The following is a 16,356-nucleotide window of genomic DNA, read 5'->3' on the forward strand; positions in this document are numbered from 1 at the left end:
AGAAGTCAATGGTTACTTGCAGAAATAGCAGGTTGTAAGATGTAAGAAGTAGCAGGATGTAAGAAGTATGTCAGAAAGGTTCCTTTATCAGGGTATGCAACACAGACTGAGGGGGATTGAGACAGGTGATAAGGTGACCAATTAGGAGACCACTGGAGCAATCCTGGCTAGAGTAACAAGGATATAAACTAAGATGCCATCTAAGGAAAAGATGTCATGGACATTTCAAAGAACTGACTAGATTAAAGAAAAAAAGGGTTGGTTCTAATGCAAAAGGGAAACAACCAATATTCTCTCAAGTTTCTAGCTCAGAAAGCAGCAAGAGGAGCAAAAGGAATTGGGAGTCACTGTGAAGAGACACAGAAGCCTGGCTGTGGATGAGTAAGTGTCAGGGGAAGAAGACATCACGGAGTCAGAACCGTGGATGTAGACTTAAAAGGAACTCACTGAGTGTAGTGGAAGAAAAGAGCATGAACACACAGATATAAACCAGCCAAAGCTCCTTTTAGGGGCTGCGGATAGACAATTACACCTCCGAGGAACGGAAAACACCAACATGAATCCAGAGAGGGAACCCTAGAAGCAGAAGGAAACCAGAGAAAATCCAGGATCATCAAAATAAAAACAAATAGTTGTTATCTGGGCCAAAAAGAACAGTTTATAGAAGACGACTGTGGAAAAACCATTGGCAAGGCTACTGTTAATATCTGAGAAAGAAGTTTAGGAGAACAGTGGGCTCTGAAGCTGCATTACAAAAGGTAAAGAAAAAAAAATCCATGCTCGAAGGTTTGGGCATCTCCTAGGGAGAATCCAGGTCACTAAAAAAGGTAGCATGAAGAATAATGTATCCTTGAAAATCATTACATCTCCCTAATGACAGATAAATCATGGAAAATTTTGAACCAATGGAAAACAAAGAAGGTATGAGCACGTTCCATTCTATAAAATGTAGGCTTTCTGGTTTGAGAATCAGAGAGACTTGGACTTTCTTCCATGTTCCTTCCTTAAATAAAAGTAAAGTAAAGGTGAGTTAGAAGAAATTCATAGACTCATCCTTTCTTGCCTCATTTCTATCCTAGAAGCTCAAGGACCAATTACATCTAGTCATGGTAAGCCCAAAACTGCAGGAGAGCGCAGGGCTAGAGTAGCTGAATATGCTAAACAACAAAAAGGGCAGAACAAACCAATACACATTGATCTCGGAACTTAAAAATAGTTCTTAAAAATACATTTAACTAAAATTTGCCCTATACAGTGTTTGATACTGGATTTATGTAAAGTGTTTAGGGCTGTACACGACACAGAACATGTGGATTTACAGTCTAAACTACAGAGCAAAGTCAACAGTTACACCAGTTACACAGCTGTATAAGGACAGTGGAGGATGCTTCATAAAGAGATTATAAGTGGGCAGCTGCTTGTGAAAAAGGAAAAACGCAGACAAATGAGAGGTAAGAAGTTAATTTAGCACCAGGACAGGGAAAGTTCAGGGTGCCAGTGTGACCAGAAAAGAGCAAGAGGCTTCCAAGAACACGGCTCTTCTTTCAAATGATTCAGTATGTCACATGATGTAGTAACTTACAATTTATGAAACATGGGAGTATTGTACTAAGACAATGCTCATCTTTAAAATGCTTCTCTCCCTGAAAAGTCCACATAATTTACATTTTATTTAAATAGCAGTGGGCTACTCTTAAAAACACAAGTCATATCCAACATTTCACGCTAAAGACAGTAATGGCCATAATTACAAATACAAGGATTTTAAAAAGCCACTGTTCCCTTTCTTTTCTTTATAGCATATAGGGAAGTTTCCCCTAAGCTCCCATGAACTACCATCTTCATTTTGTGCTAAACAGACATGTGAGGACAATGCTAACTTGCTTTCTAGAAACTCAGGGAAGAAATTTAATGAAAGTCTTTCTTATTTTCTTCTAATGCTAATTCAGCTTTACCCAGAAACTACACGCTCTTGCTTCCTTAGGACATCAGGAGGTAAGAGTTTTCCCAGCTTTTTTACAGGACCCACGTTATTTATTCTGCTTCAGAATGACCCAAATTTTCAGGTGATTTTAAGAAATGCAGACATTAAAAATCTTAAGAATTTTTCATGCTTACACAAGGGAAGTACAAACTTTACTCTCTGTGTGTGTGTATATGTACACAAAATCTTGTTTGCTTTATGTAATTTCAAAAGCATCTTTAGATCCACAGACACTCAATTTTCATACTTTTATTTAGTAGCAAATTGTCAAGAGACCCAGATTCTCCAAAGGACAGCTATACATGCATTGCAGAGCTTCTCTTGCACACAGTAGGTGCTCAAAGATTTGCTGATGTATCCATCTCCTCCCTTCCTTACACTCACCTAATTTGCTTTTCAATTTTCTTACCCCAATACTGTTATTCTAATCACAATCAGGACCATTATTATTTATAATGCTACCAATACATTACACGATATGTAAAATACAAGGAACTATTAATCGACTGAGTCTCCTAGAGTCTGTCTTGATTTGCCTTTCTGATTCTAATACTGTCATTTTTCAGTAGCTTCCCAGACAAGACTATGCCCTAGAGCGAGGGGCATTTGAGAAATTCTGGAAGGTACGCAGGAGTCAAGGGGGCTAAGGAAAGAGTATGGAACTGAGGGAAGGAGCTTGAATTCTGGGATATTTTGATTGGCCAGAAGAAAGTTTGCTTCCTTCTGATCTTGGCTACCATTTACAATTCATAGGAAGGTTGCTCAGTGAATTAAAAGTATCAGCATAACACATGAAATTCAAAGAACTAGAAAGTACCACAATACTAACAAATGACACTTGAGTTACTTTAAAATCGAGTTTGTTTGCAAATACTTACAAACGTTTTGTTCATTTAGTGTGAATTTACTTGTAGAACTTCCAAAATCATGTAGAGAATTTATTGTTATTTCATAATCACCATGTGAAAGAGCTGGAATTTTAATATTTGTTTTCTCTAGTTGATAACAAGAATGGGACCTGTAATAAGAAGAAATTGAATTTTAATTAGCAAATAAAATTAATAGTATAATTTTCATAAAAATTTGGTTAACACAAAATACAAAGGAAAAAACTTTATGCCCCTTTTGTTGCAAAAACATGATAGGTTGTACTGCATTTTAAGACTGAAAAAACAGATTGGTAGTAATTTTACCAATGTAGGGGTAGGAAAAACAACCACATTGTACCAAAAAGTAGAGTAAGCACAGAGGACTCCATATAGCTGGAGTTTTTGCATGCCTTTCAAAATCCCACCTCAACCTTCCCTCTGTAGGCTGACTTCCACTGCTCATGCTCCACCCCTTCACTGGGAGACCAGCACATCACAGCGCTCCTCATGCTAGGATGATGTTCAATGGATGCTGATGAATGAAATGAAACTGGCAACTCCCCTGCTCCTCTGCCTTGGCTCACGGTTTATTCTTAACAGAACTTCCTCTTCAGTTCTGTTTCTAAAATACTTCCAGTTCCCCTGGTATCTCTGGGTGCTTAGGACTCTGGACGTGAATGGGTCCAGCTCATCTCCTTCTAAACCTCTCACATGGCAAGGCTTCTTTAGGCATCAGCAATGAACACCTGAATTCTCCAAATAATGCCATCTCATACATTTAAGCCATTGTACGCAATATTCTTTCAGGGTGGAATGTCCTCCTATTGCTTTTCTGCTGAGAAAACTGAGTGTGCCTACTCCAGAATTATACCTCCTCTGACAGCCTTTCTGGACTTTCATACTCCTAGTGCACACTCCCTTGCACAAAACCCACAGCATTGCTACTATTTGTTTATTGTGACCAGGGGAGCAGGGGACCAGAACTAACTTCCTCTCTGTTTGGCCTGTGGTGGGCATGTGTGCTCTTCAGTAAACTTTTCAGGGTCCCCTTTCTGGACTCACACTAAGACCATCCTTCCCTGCCTCTCTGAAGCAAGGTATAGCCATGTGGCTTTATTTGGTGGGAAAAATCTGAGTGACAGTCTAATCTACCAGATCAAGAAGGAGGCTCTGAAAGCCAGTGCAGACTCTGTCCCCTCTTCTCACCTTGCTATCACACCTCATAACACCTGGTGCCCTACAGGAGAAAAATGAGGCAGAAGTCATGGCAGACTCTGCTGGACACAGAACACAAGCAGGAAATAACCCTCTAGTTTCACAAGCAACAAGAAAGTAAGAACTGAGGGTCATTTCTGCAATTCAACCTAGCTCATTGTGAATTAAAATTACCTGTTTTCAATGCAAACTTCATAATCAGTACCACGGCCTGTTCCAGAGGGTGCTTTCCAATAACAGTCCCACACTTGCAAATTGTTAGTTACACACTTCAAATCACGAGGAGCTCCTGGAGAAGGAGAAACACACACACACACACACACACACACACACACACACACACACACACACACACACACAGAGAATATGCTGAGTAAGTCAACTGCACTCTAAAAGGTCAAGCATTTTCAGTTTTAAGTACAAGCATGTGTGTCTGTAGAGAGCCCATGTTTTTTCAAAAAGATGATCCTGCAGTCATGGGAGTGGACTGGTTTTCTATTTCTTTTTGCAGCTTTGATAAAAAAAAAAACTAAAGGGTAAACTGATGAAAGTGGGCCAGCTACTAGACCATTTTGGGGTTAGGCTGCTATCAAAAATTCCACTTTCAAGCAACTAAGACAAATCAAGGGAGTGAGTGGCTAGTCATGTAGATTCAATAATGGGACCAAGAGAGGGCGTGAGGCTAGATTCTAGCACCTCTTGAATCTTCAATAGCCCCACTTGAGGAAAAAACAAAGACAAAAAACAAAAACAAATAAGTCTTAAGTAAAAATGATGTGCCTTCCAAGTCTTTAAACAAAACTTTGAAACTCCTAGCCACCACCACTTCACTGCTTGCTACCAGACTGCCCCCTTGGTAGAACTCCCATAACTAATCTTTAGGTTATTATGAAGTATATTAAATTTAAACAGTAATAAACTCATGAGTTCATTTGAGAAATGTGTTTTTGGTGTGGGCCTAAACAATTGAAAAGCAACAATTCAAAAGATTACAATCCTACTAGTACTTACATCTATAAAATAACATTACATCATGGAATATGTAAGCACTATGCAATGAAAAAAGTCACCCCGAAAAAAAATGACTAAAAAGAAGGCGGGTATGAGAGAGAGGGAAAGAGGGAAGAAAGGAGGGAAAGAAGGGGAAAAGGCAATTACAGAATAAAAAAGGTAGTCCATCTCAGATTCTATAAATGTTTATGAAAAATGTTTTTGTTTTTGTTTTTGTACATGGTTGGTATGATCTTCACTGTAGGAATCAATTATAAAGCTGTTTATATAAGACAGAAAAACAAATATTACATTAAAAGTACTCACATTATAAAGCAGCAATAATCATAATAATAAAGTAATCTAATGAAGGACCTTGGGGAAAAGAGATCTGTTTAAATATGGAAATAATATAAAAACTAAACCAAGGGGCAGGAGGATGATAATTTCTTTATAGAAATAAGCTATAAAATATCTACATAAACATTCTTAATATATTCAAGATGTAACATAATACATTTAAAAGTATTTGGATTTCATTGATATGACATTCTAAAAAGGTAACATTATAGAGACAGAAAACAGTGTCTATGGAGACAAGGCAGCGCTGGCAGGGGATGGGCCCGGGAGGGTTGACTACAGAGGAGCCAGGAAGCTTTTGCAGTGCCGGGGCTGTTCCCTATCTTGATTGTGCTGCTGGTTACATAACTATATTCATTGTCAAAACTCACAGAACTGAATCTTAAAAAGGCAAATTTTATTGAATATAAATTATATCTTATATTTTTATGGTAAAATAATATTTTGATCTATCATTAAGGATCTTTTAAAAGAACTAAAAGTACATAGAAAAAAGATGACAAAAAAACGAATTTTAACCAACAAAATCCTAAAGGGATCAATAAAGCAACAAAATTACTTCATCATGGAAATAAAACTGCAATCTGTTCATTCTCTGGAAGGCTGATGCACTTACCCTTTTTCTGGCTATTTACTTGATTCATTAGATATAGAAGAATAAATGTTGATAAGAGCCACTGGAAATTTGAAGCAGTCCTCATTCTTTTATTGTCCACCATCCAGGATGCTCGTTTCAAACACACGTAAATATCCATCATCTGTGCAATGCAATCAGTCCTAGGTTAGGAGAAGAGTTTCAGATGGTGTTCAGATTGTTCTGAAGGCTCACCTTATACTGTGTACACAAACACTCAAATAGATTCTGACAGATTCTGAAACATTGTACATTTAGAGACTTTGGAGCTACTTAAACTCAAGTTTCCTTGGCTTGTGGAGACATCAATAATTGGACACAGTTGTTGCTTTAGGTATCTACTAGAAGGCCAATTTTCAAATGATGGGCTTCAAGTTCAAAATTATAACTATAATTATAAAATTACAACAAAATTATAAGCACATGGCTATCAACTCTACTCCAACACTACTAAAATGCAGAAAAGCAGTGCATGAGACTGAAGTTTTGACAATTTTAAGTGATACCTGGATTGATATTTTTATGTATTTTATTAGTATGTTAACTTGTGTTTAGTCATTTACGACAAGTAATATTAGTTTTGTTTCCCATTTACATGGTGATGGAAAGTTTCTATTTCATATAAATTTAATAATTTAAAGAGAAAAAACTAGGGTAACAGTATGGAGATGTTGCACACTGGACATTTAGGGATCTCCCACAGTAATGAAATTCCCATCCACCCTTCATCCTTTCTTCCTAGGGGGATACCACCAGCAAACAAGGTCCTTCCAATACACTGAAAACTCTTGTGTCAGACCTAAAATTGCCTCATTATATTACAACATTGGCACAGGGCACCAAAGATCACAAAACATATAAGCAAAGGCTAAAATATTAAAGAGAAATTTAGGATAACCAAAAGGAAAATAAAAAGTATTTCCAGAGAAAATGAGGATGATATAGGAAACAAGAAAACTTAAAAGAAAAAAACGAACCTAAGAAAACTCTAAATAGTATCCTCAGAGTAAACATGGCATAACTATAAAAAACAAGAGGATGCAATAAAAAAGGAATAACAGGAAATAAAAATACCTCTTAGAAGTTAAACATATATTGTCTGATATTAAATATTAAAATAAGAAAAAGATTGCATAATCTTTCAGAAAAAAAATACCAAAAAAAAAAAAAAAAGTAGAAGAAAATGTGGGAAAAGAGATGAGAAATGGAGACTCGATAAAGAAAAGGAGATCCAACACTTAAACAACTGGAGCCCATTGAGAGAATTCAAAAAAATATTCTTCTTAGTGAAAGCAGATGGCAAGCTCTCTTCTTGGCTACTGCTAAGTACTGTCAAAAACCCAGGAAATGAATCCCAAATAGCTTAATTATAACCAAAACATGCACAAGGCGTGAGCACACATTTCAAAAGTGTTCTATTATTTTCTGGATGAATGAATAACTTCCTAGTCAATTCCAGAGTCACTGAGTTTACTTCTTAGAATGAAAATGTATTCACAAAATGTCTAAAATGCCAGTTGCCGAATTTATAGAATTACACAACTGTACAAGAATAACTGAGTAACGGAGCCAAACAGGACCCTAAAACTCAAACCCTGACTAAAATAATCATAAACCATATTCACTGACTGGCTAAACATTATCTTGAAATGAAACAGTCCCTCGCTACAAGTTTCGATTATTCTAAAAAGAGACACAGGTCCTACTGCCATGCCAGGAAGAAGGGCAAGAAGGGGTGGAGGGAGGCAGCTGAGGAAGAGCTCTGGACCAGGTGCTTCCAGATTTAGAAGCTAATCTTGGCTCCATTACTAATTAGTGGTATGGCTGAGGGTAAATCACTTAATCCCTCCCTGCCTCAGCCTCAACCATTGCAGCACACAGCCATGCTCTATTCAGGATCCACATAAGAGACTTCCCAAAGTGAAGCTGTAATATTCCATTCCTGCTGGCAGGGAACAGGCATGCAGACAGTAGGGAGCTTGCACAAAGCCTACGCCAGCAACAGCCACGGATCAAAGACTCTGCTGAGGAGGTCAGTGAGCAGGAGGAAGGCAGTGCCCAGGGACAGAAGGATTAAGGGCAGTGTCACCGAAGCCTGCTTAACTTAAGCAGGATAATAAAGAAGACTTCCTGGTGTGATACATTTACACAGAGAATTTTGGGCAATGCAGTATTATGCTTATGACACATCAGACTTCCCTACCAAGCAAAACTTTCAAATGGACTTACTGTGGGCCAGATCAATACACGAACAGAGCCTTCTGAGGTACTTTGAGAAAAAAGGGATGCTTGGGAAGCTTTTCTCTATGCACTCCTGATAGAAATATTGTCAGAATTCACTTTTTTTACCCTGTCAATGCCTTATTCCTTAGAGAAGCACGAATTTTTATAGAATTTCAGGATCTAACTTTCAAAATTAGGATGCGACAACAGGGTGACAATGCAAATATGCAGGGGCAAAGCAAGGAACAAACGTTTTCACAGCAGGTGCAAACTGCGGCCCCTCTGCCGAGCATAAAAGTGGCAGCCACCAGCCTCATTTTGCCAAAGATGCTGATTTTTCCAGACAAGGTAGAAATCTGGCATTTTAAATGAAACACCAAAGTTTGTAAATGTAAGAAAATAATGCATATGTTGTACACATTCTAAAGGCCAAACAAAACATGCTCATGGGCAGTATCCTTCCTGCCCAAGGATGACCAGTTTGTCTCCTATACTAATTATTTTAAAGGATTTAAGAAGTCAATAAACTCTTCTGCTAAAGAAAAGCAATCACGCAGAATAAATTTATAAGATTGTTGAATGGAAAGAAAAATATCTGGTTCTATTTCTTTACACATATGCTGACCTCAATCTTAGACCATCATGAAGCACAGGCAGAACCTGAGCCTGGGGCCCCACATGGCAAAGTTCGGTCCTGTCAACACATGACCCTGAGCTTTTAAAGGCCTTGTTTGTGAAGATGAGTGTTCATACATGTACCTTGACTTGTATTTTTCTCAACCTTGGGAATTCTGGTTCCAATGTACATGAGGTTTAGGGCCTTTCTGCTGAAGAAAATTAGGAAAAGAGTTGAGAAAAGTAAAGCTAAATACCAGAAACTGTAGTCCCAACACATTTTGTTGCCTATTTTGTCTCTGTTCCCGTCCCCCAACCCCTCTCTCTATATACATAAATATGGTGGCGGTGGTGGGGACAGGTAGGTAGAGACAGAGGGGGAAATGTGACAGAGAATGAGTCAGCATGTCCTGCTGGCACGAACCTAAGCCTGATGGCACTGAAGCCTCCAGCCTTGGGTGCAGAAGGAGGCCTCAGGCAACACCTGCACAGTCAGGATATAAGGAATTAAGACTGCCTAAAGCATCTTTTATCTCAAGAATCTATCTTTTTGAGATACAATGAGATAACTCCCTTGTCATTAATTCTCAAAAGAAATTAAATGCTAAGCTGGAACACGTGAAGAAGAAAAGACCCTGAACTACTGTAAAGGTAAATAAACCTACGAGTGGGTCACTGATCCACAGGAGTGGAGATATTGGGAGTTGAGCCAAACAAGGGCAATCACACAGGCAGTAAACAGTACCCGCACTGCTCATTTGTATTCTTCCTAGTGTCCCTTTCTTTACTGTTTCCTAGGAGGAAACATCAACATTGTTTAAAAACTTTGACCAGCAACGATTTTCCTTATCCCATTTCCCTCCCACAAGATCTTAAATTCCTCAAGCATTAGCTCCCAGTGAAGAAGGCTTTTCAGGATCATAAACTCTGCAGTTAGGTAGACTCCATTGTGTTACTGAAGTGAAGTGTAGGGGCTCTTCAAGTTAAATGAAAGAAATACTTATGAAAAACATAAACTTGACCAGACTAAGAAGTTCTATCTGGGAAGACTAGACTGCACAGGAAGGCATGAACAGCTTTTCAGAAAGAGGGAAGCTGCAACAAAGTGATGTTTCAAGGAGATTAACTAGGAGATAGCTGCAGTAACAAAGATGTATGCAAAATTTATCAGTATATAGATCTAGTCCTAGCAAAAATCTAGTCCTCAAAGAGCCCACATAACCCAGCACAAGGAATTTGAAAAGACTGATAGCAAGATGCATCACTGAGAATATCAAAATAACTGTATCAAAGATGTTACAAGTTTCCAGGGAGTGGAGGCCATACACAAGGGCTCAGGAATAAGAACATCATAATAAATCACTCAAGGCCTCTGTGACTTGCTGTGTGAGTGTGGACAAACCCCCACTGTAACACAGGGATGGTGACAGCACCACCTCCAGAGCAGGTTACAGGTGTACATGAGACTGGGTGTGTGACCCATAAATATTCTTGAGAAGAGGAGGAACACACCAGACTTCTTAGCAATGAAAGCTAAAAAGAACACCTTCCAAAATACAAGTGAAAATTATTTTCACACTTAAATTCTATACTCAAGCTGTTGAGTTGATAACATACATTTTACAAAGACATGCAAGATGTCGAAAGATATATCGCCTTCCATGTACCCATTCTCTGGAAGCTACTGCAGGACACGGTTGACCAAAATGAGGTACAAAACAAAAAAGAACAAGAGAGAAAATATACAATCCATACAACTGGAGTCGGAACCTACAAAGAGGCCTTGCACACTGCCCCTGCTGCGTGTGTCCGGACCACACTAAAATGGCTGCCGTACCACAGCTGCTGGACCCTTCAGCACTCCTCAGGCCAGCACCCATTTTCCCTTCTAATTTCATCTGCACCCTCCTCAAGTCAGCGGTGATGCTCCTAGCAGGGGGTATGTTTGTCATCACCTCTGAGAGTCCCCAGAATGTTAGATGCCATCTTCTGCTGCTTCTACAACACTTTAATTATATTTATGTCATGGGGTTGCACAATTCATGTTCCACAGGCCGAATCTTACCCGCCTCTTGATTTTGTAAATCTTCCTAGAACACAGCCATGCCCATTAGTTTAAGTACAATCTATGTCTACTTTCCCATGACAATGTTAGAGCTGAGAGGCTGGGATAGAGACTGAATGGTCCACAAAGCCTAAAATATTTACTGCCTGGCCCTTTACAGAAAGAGTTTGCTGACTTCTGCTCTACCGCTTCACTTCCCAATCTTGTAATTCTCCCCACAGACTGTCAGATCCCTGAGAGCAAACACATCCCTGAGTTCACGTAACCCTCAGCAAGCAGTACCTGGCACAAAGCAGACACCAAAAACTCTAAGCCAGCTGGCTGAATTAAAACCAAGGCACAAATGATTATATGCCCACAGTATACTTTCATCGTTAGGCTGCATGCTAACCCAGGTACTGCTGACACGAGGAACCTAAGTTAAAGCTCTGGCTCCCAAACTGCACTGACGTATCCCAAGATACCAAAGGAAACTGAAAAGCTATCACAGAATATCTAAGTTTTTGAAGGAAACAAAGCGACATCTGTCCAACATTCTGAAAACCGTTAGTGCAAGGTAGTCCACAGTTTCAATATTTGGTCATGCTACTTTTTTTTATGTGACGTCATATCTCTATCTTTGGTGAAGGGAGGGAGGGACTAGTAATTGGTGGGATAAAACACAAGTACTACCCAAACAAATCAATGTAGAAACGGAAATGAGGGTGCTGGTTTCCAAGATCTGAGAAGCTATGCAGTACTCAATAGGTTCACACATCTCATCAGTAATTAAGGCTTTTTAAGAATGAAAGAAAAATACTACCATAGGCCCTCCATATCCCAGGGTTCTGCAACCACAGATTCAACCAACCCTGAACTGAAAATAGTCAGAAAACAAAACCAATAAAACAGTACAATAATAAAAAACAGTATAAAAACAGTACCGTATAACTGCTCACATAGCATTAACATTGTATGAAAGATGATTTAAAGCATATGAGAGGATAAGCACAGGTTATATACAAATACCACACCATTTTATATTAGGGACTTGGACATCCAAAGATTTTCACATCTGTGAAGGTCTTGGAACGTGCCCCCACAGAGATAGAGGGACAATTATATTTCTCCTTTTAAGTAGATACACATTATTTCTTCAAACTGCTACTAAAGTGTTTGATCATAAATAGTCATTAAATTGTCTGGACCCAGCTATTTCATAAAGAGAACTGTTAGGTAATTCTTTTGACTACAAGCATCATGAAAAGCATTAACAAAACGCGACGGGCACTGTGAACTGTGACAGTCTGGGAACCTGAGTTAGAGGATAGTTCGGCTGCTTAGAGATTCCACTGTATCATGCTTCAATATGCAGTCTGTATGTAGGAGAATAATAATGAAATTTAACATTTGCTACATTATAAAGACAAATCTATCACTGTACATAATGCAGGATATTCATTCCCCAAAATAACTTTTTGGTCTATTATTCAAATAGAATAATCTTGTCAATTTTTTTTCTTAATTCCTTGGCATTTCCCAGGAACTTTTAAAAATAGACTGTCTTCCAAAGTTTTTGTTTTTCAGGACCCTCCATGTCAATTTTAGTAATCTCCATTGCAGTGTAGACTTCCCTGTTAATTCAAGAGCTGGTCCATTATGAACCTCAGCACATCAAAACAAGTTTGAATATATCATTTCCATGCTTAAAATCCTCCAAAGGCTCCCCACTGCTTCAATACACAGTTCCAGTTCCAGTTCCACACTGCGGGAACAGCCCTTAGAGACGGCCATGAACCCCTTCCTCTCCACACCACAGCAGCTCCCCAAACACTCCACATTCCTTTTGGTCTCAAGGCCTCCCCCAAAACCACTGCCTCCATGGAGGACCCCCTGCAATGTCTCCTATGCTTCTCAATCTTCCATCTTTCAGGACTCACTCTATCATCATACTTTAGAGTAATATCTGACTACTCATATCCCACCTCAACTACACTATAAGAGTGACTGGTATGTAACAGTCTTCAATAAATATAAACATCTATCAAACAAATGAACTTGTTTCTTCCATTTTAACGATGAAGCACTCTATTATTAAACAACCTGAAGAACATTCCTCCAAGAAATCTTTAACATACAGGAAAACATGACGAAAACTTATCTCTAGAAAGAAACAGGAACATCTCCATTTCCCAGTACTTTTCACTAATACCAAGGATTGTCTTTAAAAAAAAAATTATTTTGTTGGGCCATAAATGGCATTTATTTTCTTGTGTAATTAAAATATCCTTTCATATGTTTATGATAATTTGCAATGCTTTATTTATAAGTTATTTTATCTTTTGCCTCTTTTTCTAATTGGGCATTAATCATTTCCTTAATGATTGCTAAGAAAAAAATATTAATATGCATATTAACTATGTTATACACATAGCAAATAGATTTCCCAATCGCTTTTACTTTCCAGTGAGTCTTTTGTTTGACTCTGACTAGATCAGATTTCTCTATTTTGTCCTTTGCTGTTTCTAACCATAAAGGTTTTTCTCATGCCAGGACTATGCAAATTGTCCTGATACTGCCTTCAAGTCATTTAAGGTGTTTCACATTTTAAGCTTTAAGCCATATAAAATTAATTTCAGTGTACATTTAAGGACCCACCTTTTCAGTTTTCCTATAAATGTTTACCACTTATCCCAACACCATTTATTAGGTAATCCATTCCTTCCCTCACTGACTTGAGATGCCATTAAAATTCTACTCCTACTTAGCATCCTTGGTGGGACTCCTTAGCTAGCCCACTGCTCCTTCTATCCTTCACTTCCTGACTGAACAATATTACCTGTGCTTGTGGCTATAACCTCACTCCTATGCTAATTATTTCCAAATCCGTGTTCCCAGGATTGGCCTCTTCCCAGTTACAGACTAACCATTCACCAGATAATTTCTTGCTTACTTACACAAATCCACTCAAGTAAGGTTCCTTCAGGCATGACAAAATATTCTGATGCTTCACATCCACTTGGATATTTCAGATTCCTCAAAAACTCCAGATGTACTGAATTAAACTCACTTTCCCCTCCAAACCTGCTCTTTTGTGCCCCAGTCTTAGCCCATGGCACCAGCGTCTTCTGAGTAATCCTGACTCTTCCTTATTCCTCACACTTCCCACCTGACTTGCCACTTTTACCTAAAACATGCCTTGACTCTTTCTCCATCCTCTCCCTCAAGTCCATTTCTACTGCTCTGGAGGCTCAGGCCCTCCTCAACCTCTGGCATACGTAATTTACAACCATCTGGCAAGGGCCTCATACAATCCATCTTCCATAGTGAGTTGCAAAGCTTTCAATGTATCTATATTGAACAACAGCTCAGATATCTGTCCACACTTAAATTCACACGTCTATTCTGCAATCTTCTTCCACCTCTTCTACTCCTTTCCTAGGGGCATCTCTTACCTCTTGGCTCTCAAGCTGACCACTATGTCCAACCAGACACAGTGCTCTGTTTATGCTCCCACTGGACATCAATTTCCCCTTTAGGCATTGATCTTATCATACCAGGTATTACGGAGATCATTCTCCCCCTTTCTTCTTTTGCACTGTAAGCTAAGATCAGAGCCTTATCTTTGTAAAATTCGTACATCTAGGAGTGCTTTACATCCACCACACAAGATTTATTTGGTGACTGAAGCAAATCCATTCAAATAGAGTCCTCGGTGAGGACTTAAAGTATTTTCATGCCACTCAGTTGTTTGTCTACATTCTGAAGAGTAAGCTGATAAACTTCATGCTTTTGAATGAACCTGTTTGCTATACAAAAATTCATTAATAAAAAGAATACTGGCTCAAACTGAAGTTTTTTGTTTTTGCTTTTGGGGTTTTTTTGGGGGGGCAATACATAGAGTAAAACTATCCCTAAAGGCCTTTCTAAATTCTAGGAGGGGGAAAAAGACTAATTACACAATAATTCCATCCAGGTAACATGCTGGTTTTAGCTAACTCTACCATGTAAAATATATGTATTTCAGATATTAGGCATTATTTATGTACTGTTTATTAAGGAGTAGCCACTTTTCTAAGTTCTTTCAACGCAAAATTGGATTTAATTTTTGTATCAATCCTATAAGGTCAGTATTATTAGTATTATTTCCCTCTTTTTATAGTAAGAAAACTGAGGCACAGAAAGGTCACATAGCTAGTAGGGAGCAGAGTAGGACCTGCAGCCAACTCTGATTGCAAATCTCAGCTCCAGGCCATTACACTAAACTGTAAAATGAGCAACTAAGCTAGAGTCAGAGTCCTGGACTCCAGTCCCTATTCTACCACTGAATAGGTGACAGGGGCTCGCAGATAAATGACCTAACATCTCAGGTCTTAGCTCTCAAATTACACAACTAAGACCCAGCACCTGCTTTCCCTACTTTAAGTATCATAAGAAACTTACGGTTGTTTTGTTTTCAGAAAACCTTATTTGTCACCTGCAGGAACAAACTGGTAGATGTACAATGTGACTAGAAATTCGGCTCTACCTCGACCCTGTCCAGTGAATACTGTTGCTAGGGAAACACCACCTGCTCTACCAAGCACTTCCACTAATCACATTGTAACAAAGATCAGACAGCCTATGTTCAGAGAACAAATGGAAAATAACTGCCATCTTACTGTTCTCCCTCCAACTCTAAGTACACTTTTAATTGGTTAAGCTCTCAACTCAGCAGGTGCAAACTCAAACATACTCCAAGAGCCAGCCAGATGAAATAACTGGAGCCGTTCACATGACACATGCTGGCGGGCAGCCCCTTGCCAGCTCCTTGTGTCTGTATTATACCACATGGGATGCATGGCCAGTACAGCCACAGATCTTCCAGTTTTTCCAAAAGAGCAGGAAATCCAGGTTGTTGCTTTTTGAGGTTTTTTTTTTTTTTAATTAGTATTATTATGAAATCCCCTTATTTTTAAATGCTGGCAATTAATTCCAATTTAAAAAAAAAAAAAAAAACACTATGTGGGCCAAACAAAATACATTTGCAAGCCAAATATAGTTCTTAGGGAGCCAGTTAACCTGTCACAAAATGTATTGGCATTAAAAATTTATTGTCTTGCTGCTGAAATAATCTTAAAATATAAACTGTTTTAAGACCTAGATTTGAATGCACAGAAGTTGACCAAAATGTGCCTGAATGTTTTCTTAACATTCTTTAGGGTCAGAATCTGAAGCTCTCCACTCCAAAATAATTCAAAGTTTTTTTCTTTATGACATTATTTAACCCCAGATATCGAAATCCTAAGCATCATCTTAGATTATGCTTCTCAAAACAACAACTAAAATAAACCCTTTAGCTCTGGCTTCAGACCATGGTCTACAACATCTTCTAAGCAGGTGAAGCATCTTCTATGTAAGAGTGGAATGGAGTATGAAAAAC

The 16,356-nt window shown here is 38.6% G+C and overlaps 1 protein-coding gene across 4 annotated transcripts in view; it reads right to left on the reverse strand.

The window, feature by feature from the left end:
• LIFR (LIF receptor subunit alpha) overlaps positions 1–16,356 on the reverse strand; it is a 74,953-nt gene that overhangs the window by 46,323 nt on the left and 12,274 nt on the right. For 3 of the 4 annotated variants that reach the window (XM_045393645.3, XM_005556763.5, XM_005556761.5), the window contains exons 2-4: positions 6,035–6,195; positions 4,243–4,357; positions 2,863–3,002 (exon numbers count right to left, since the gene is read on the reverse strand). In XM_045393645.3, the coding sequence (XP_045249580.2) occupies positions 2,863–3,002; positions 4,243–4,357; positions 6,035–6,176 (397 nt within the window). In that variant the 5' untranslated portion in view covers positions 6,177–6,195. The remainder of the gene's footprint in view (positions 1–2,862; positions 3,003–4,242; positions 4,358–6,034; positions 6,196–16,356) is intronic. The other variant, XM_045393648.3, reaches the window with a different exon arrangement.

Source organism: Macaca fascicularis, chromosome 6 (assembly GCF_037993035.2).
Source record: "Macaca fascicularis isolate 582-1 chromosome 6, T2T-MFA8v1.1".
Classification (NCBI taxonomy): domain Eukaryota; kingdom Metazoa; phylum Chordata; class Mammalia; order Primates; family Cercopithecidae; genus Macaca; species Macaca fascicularis.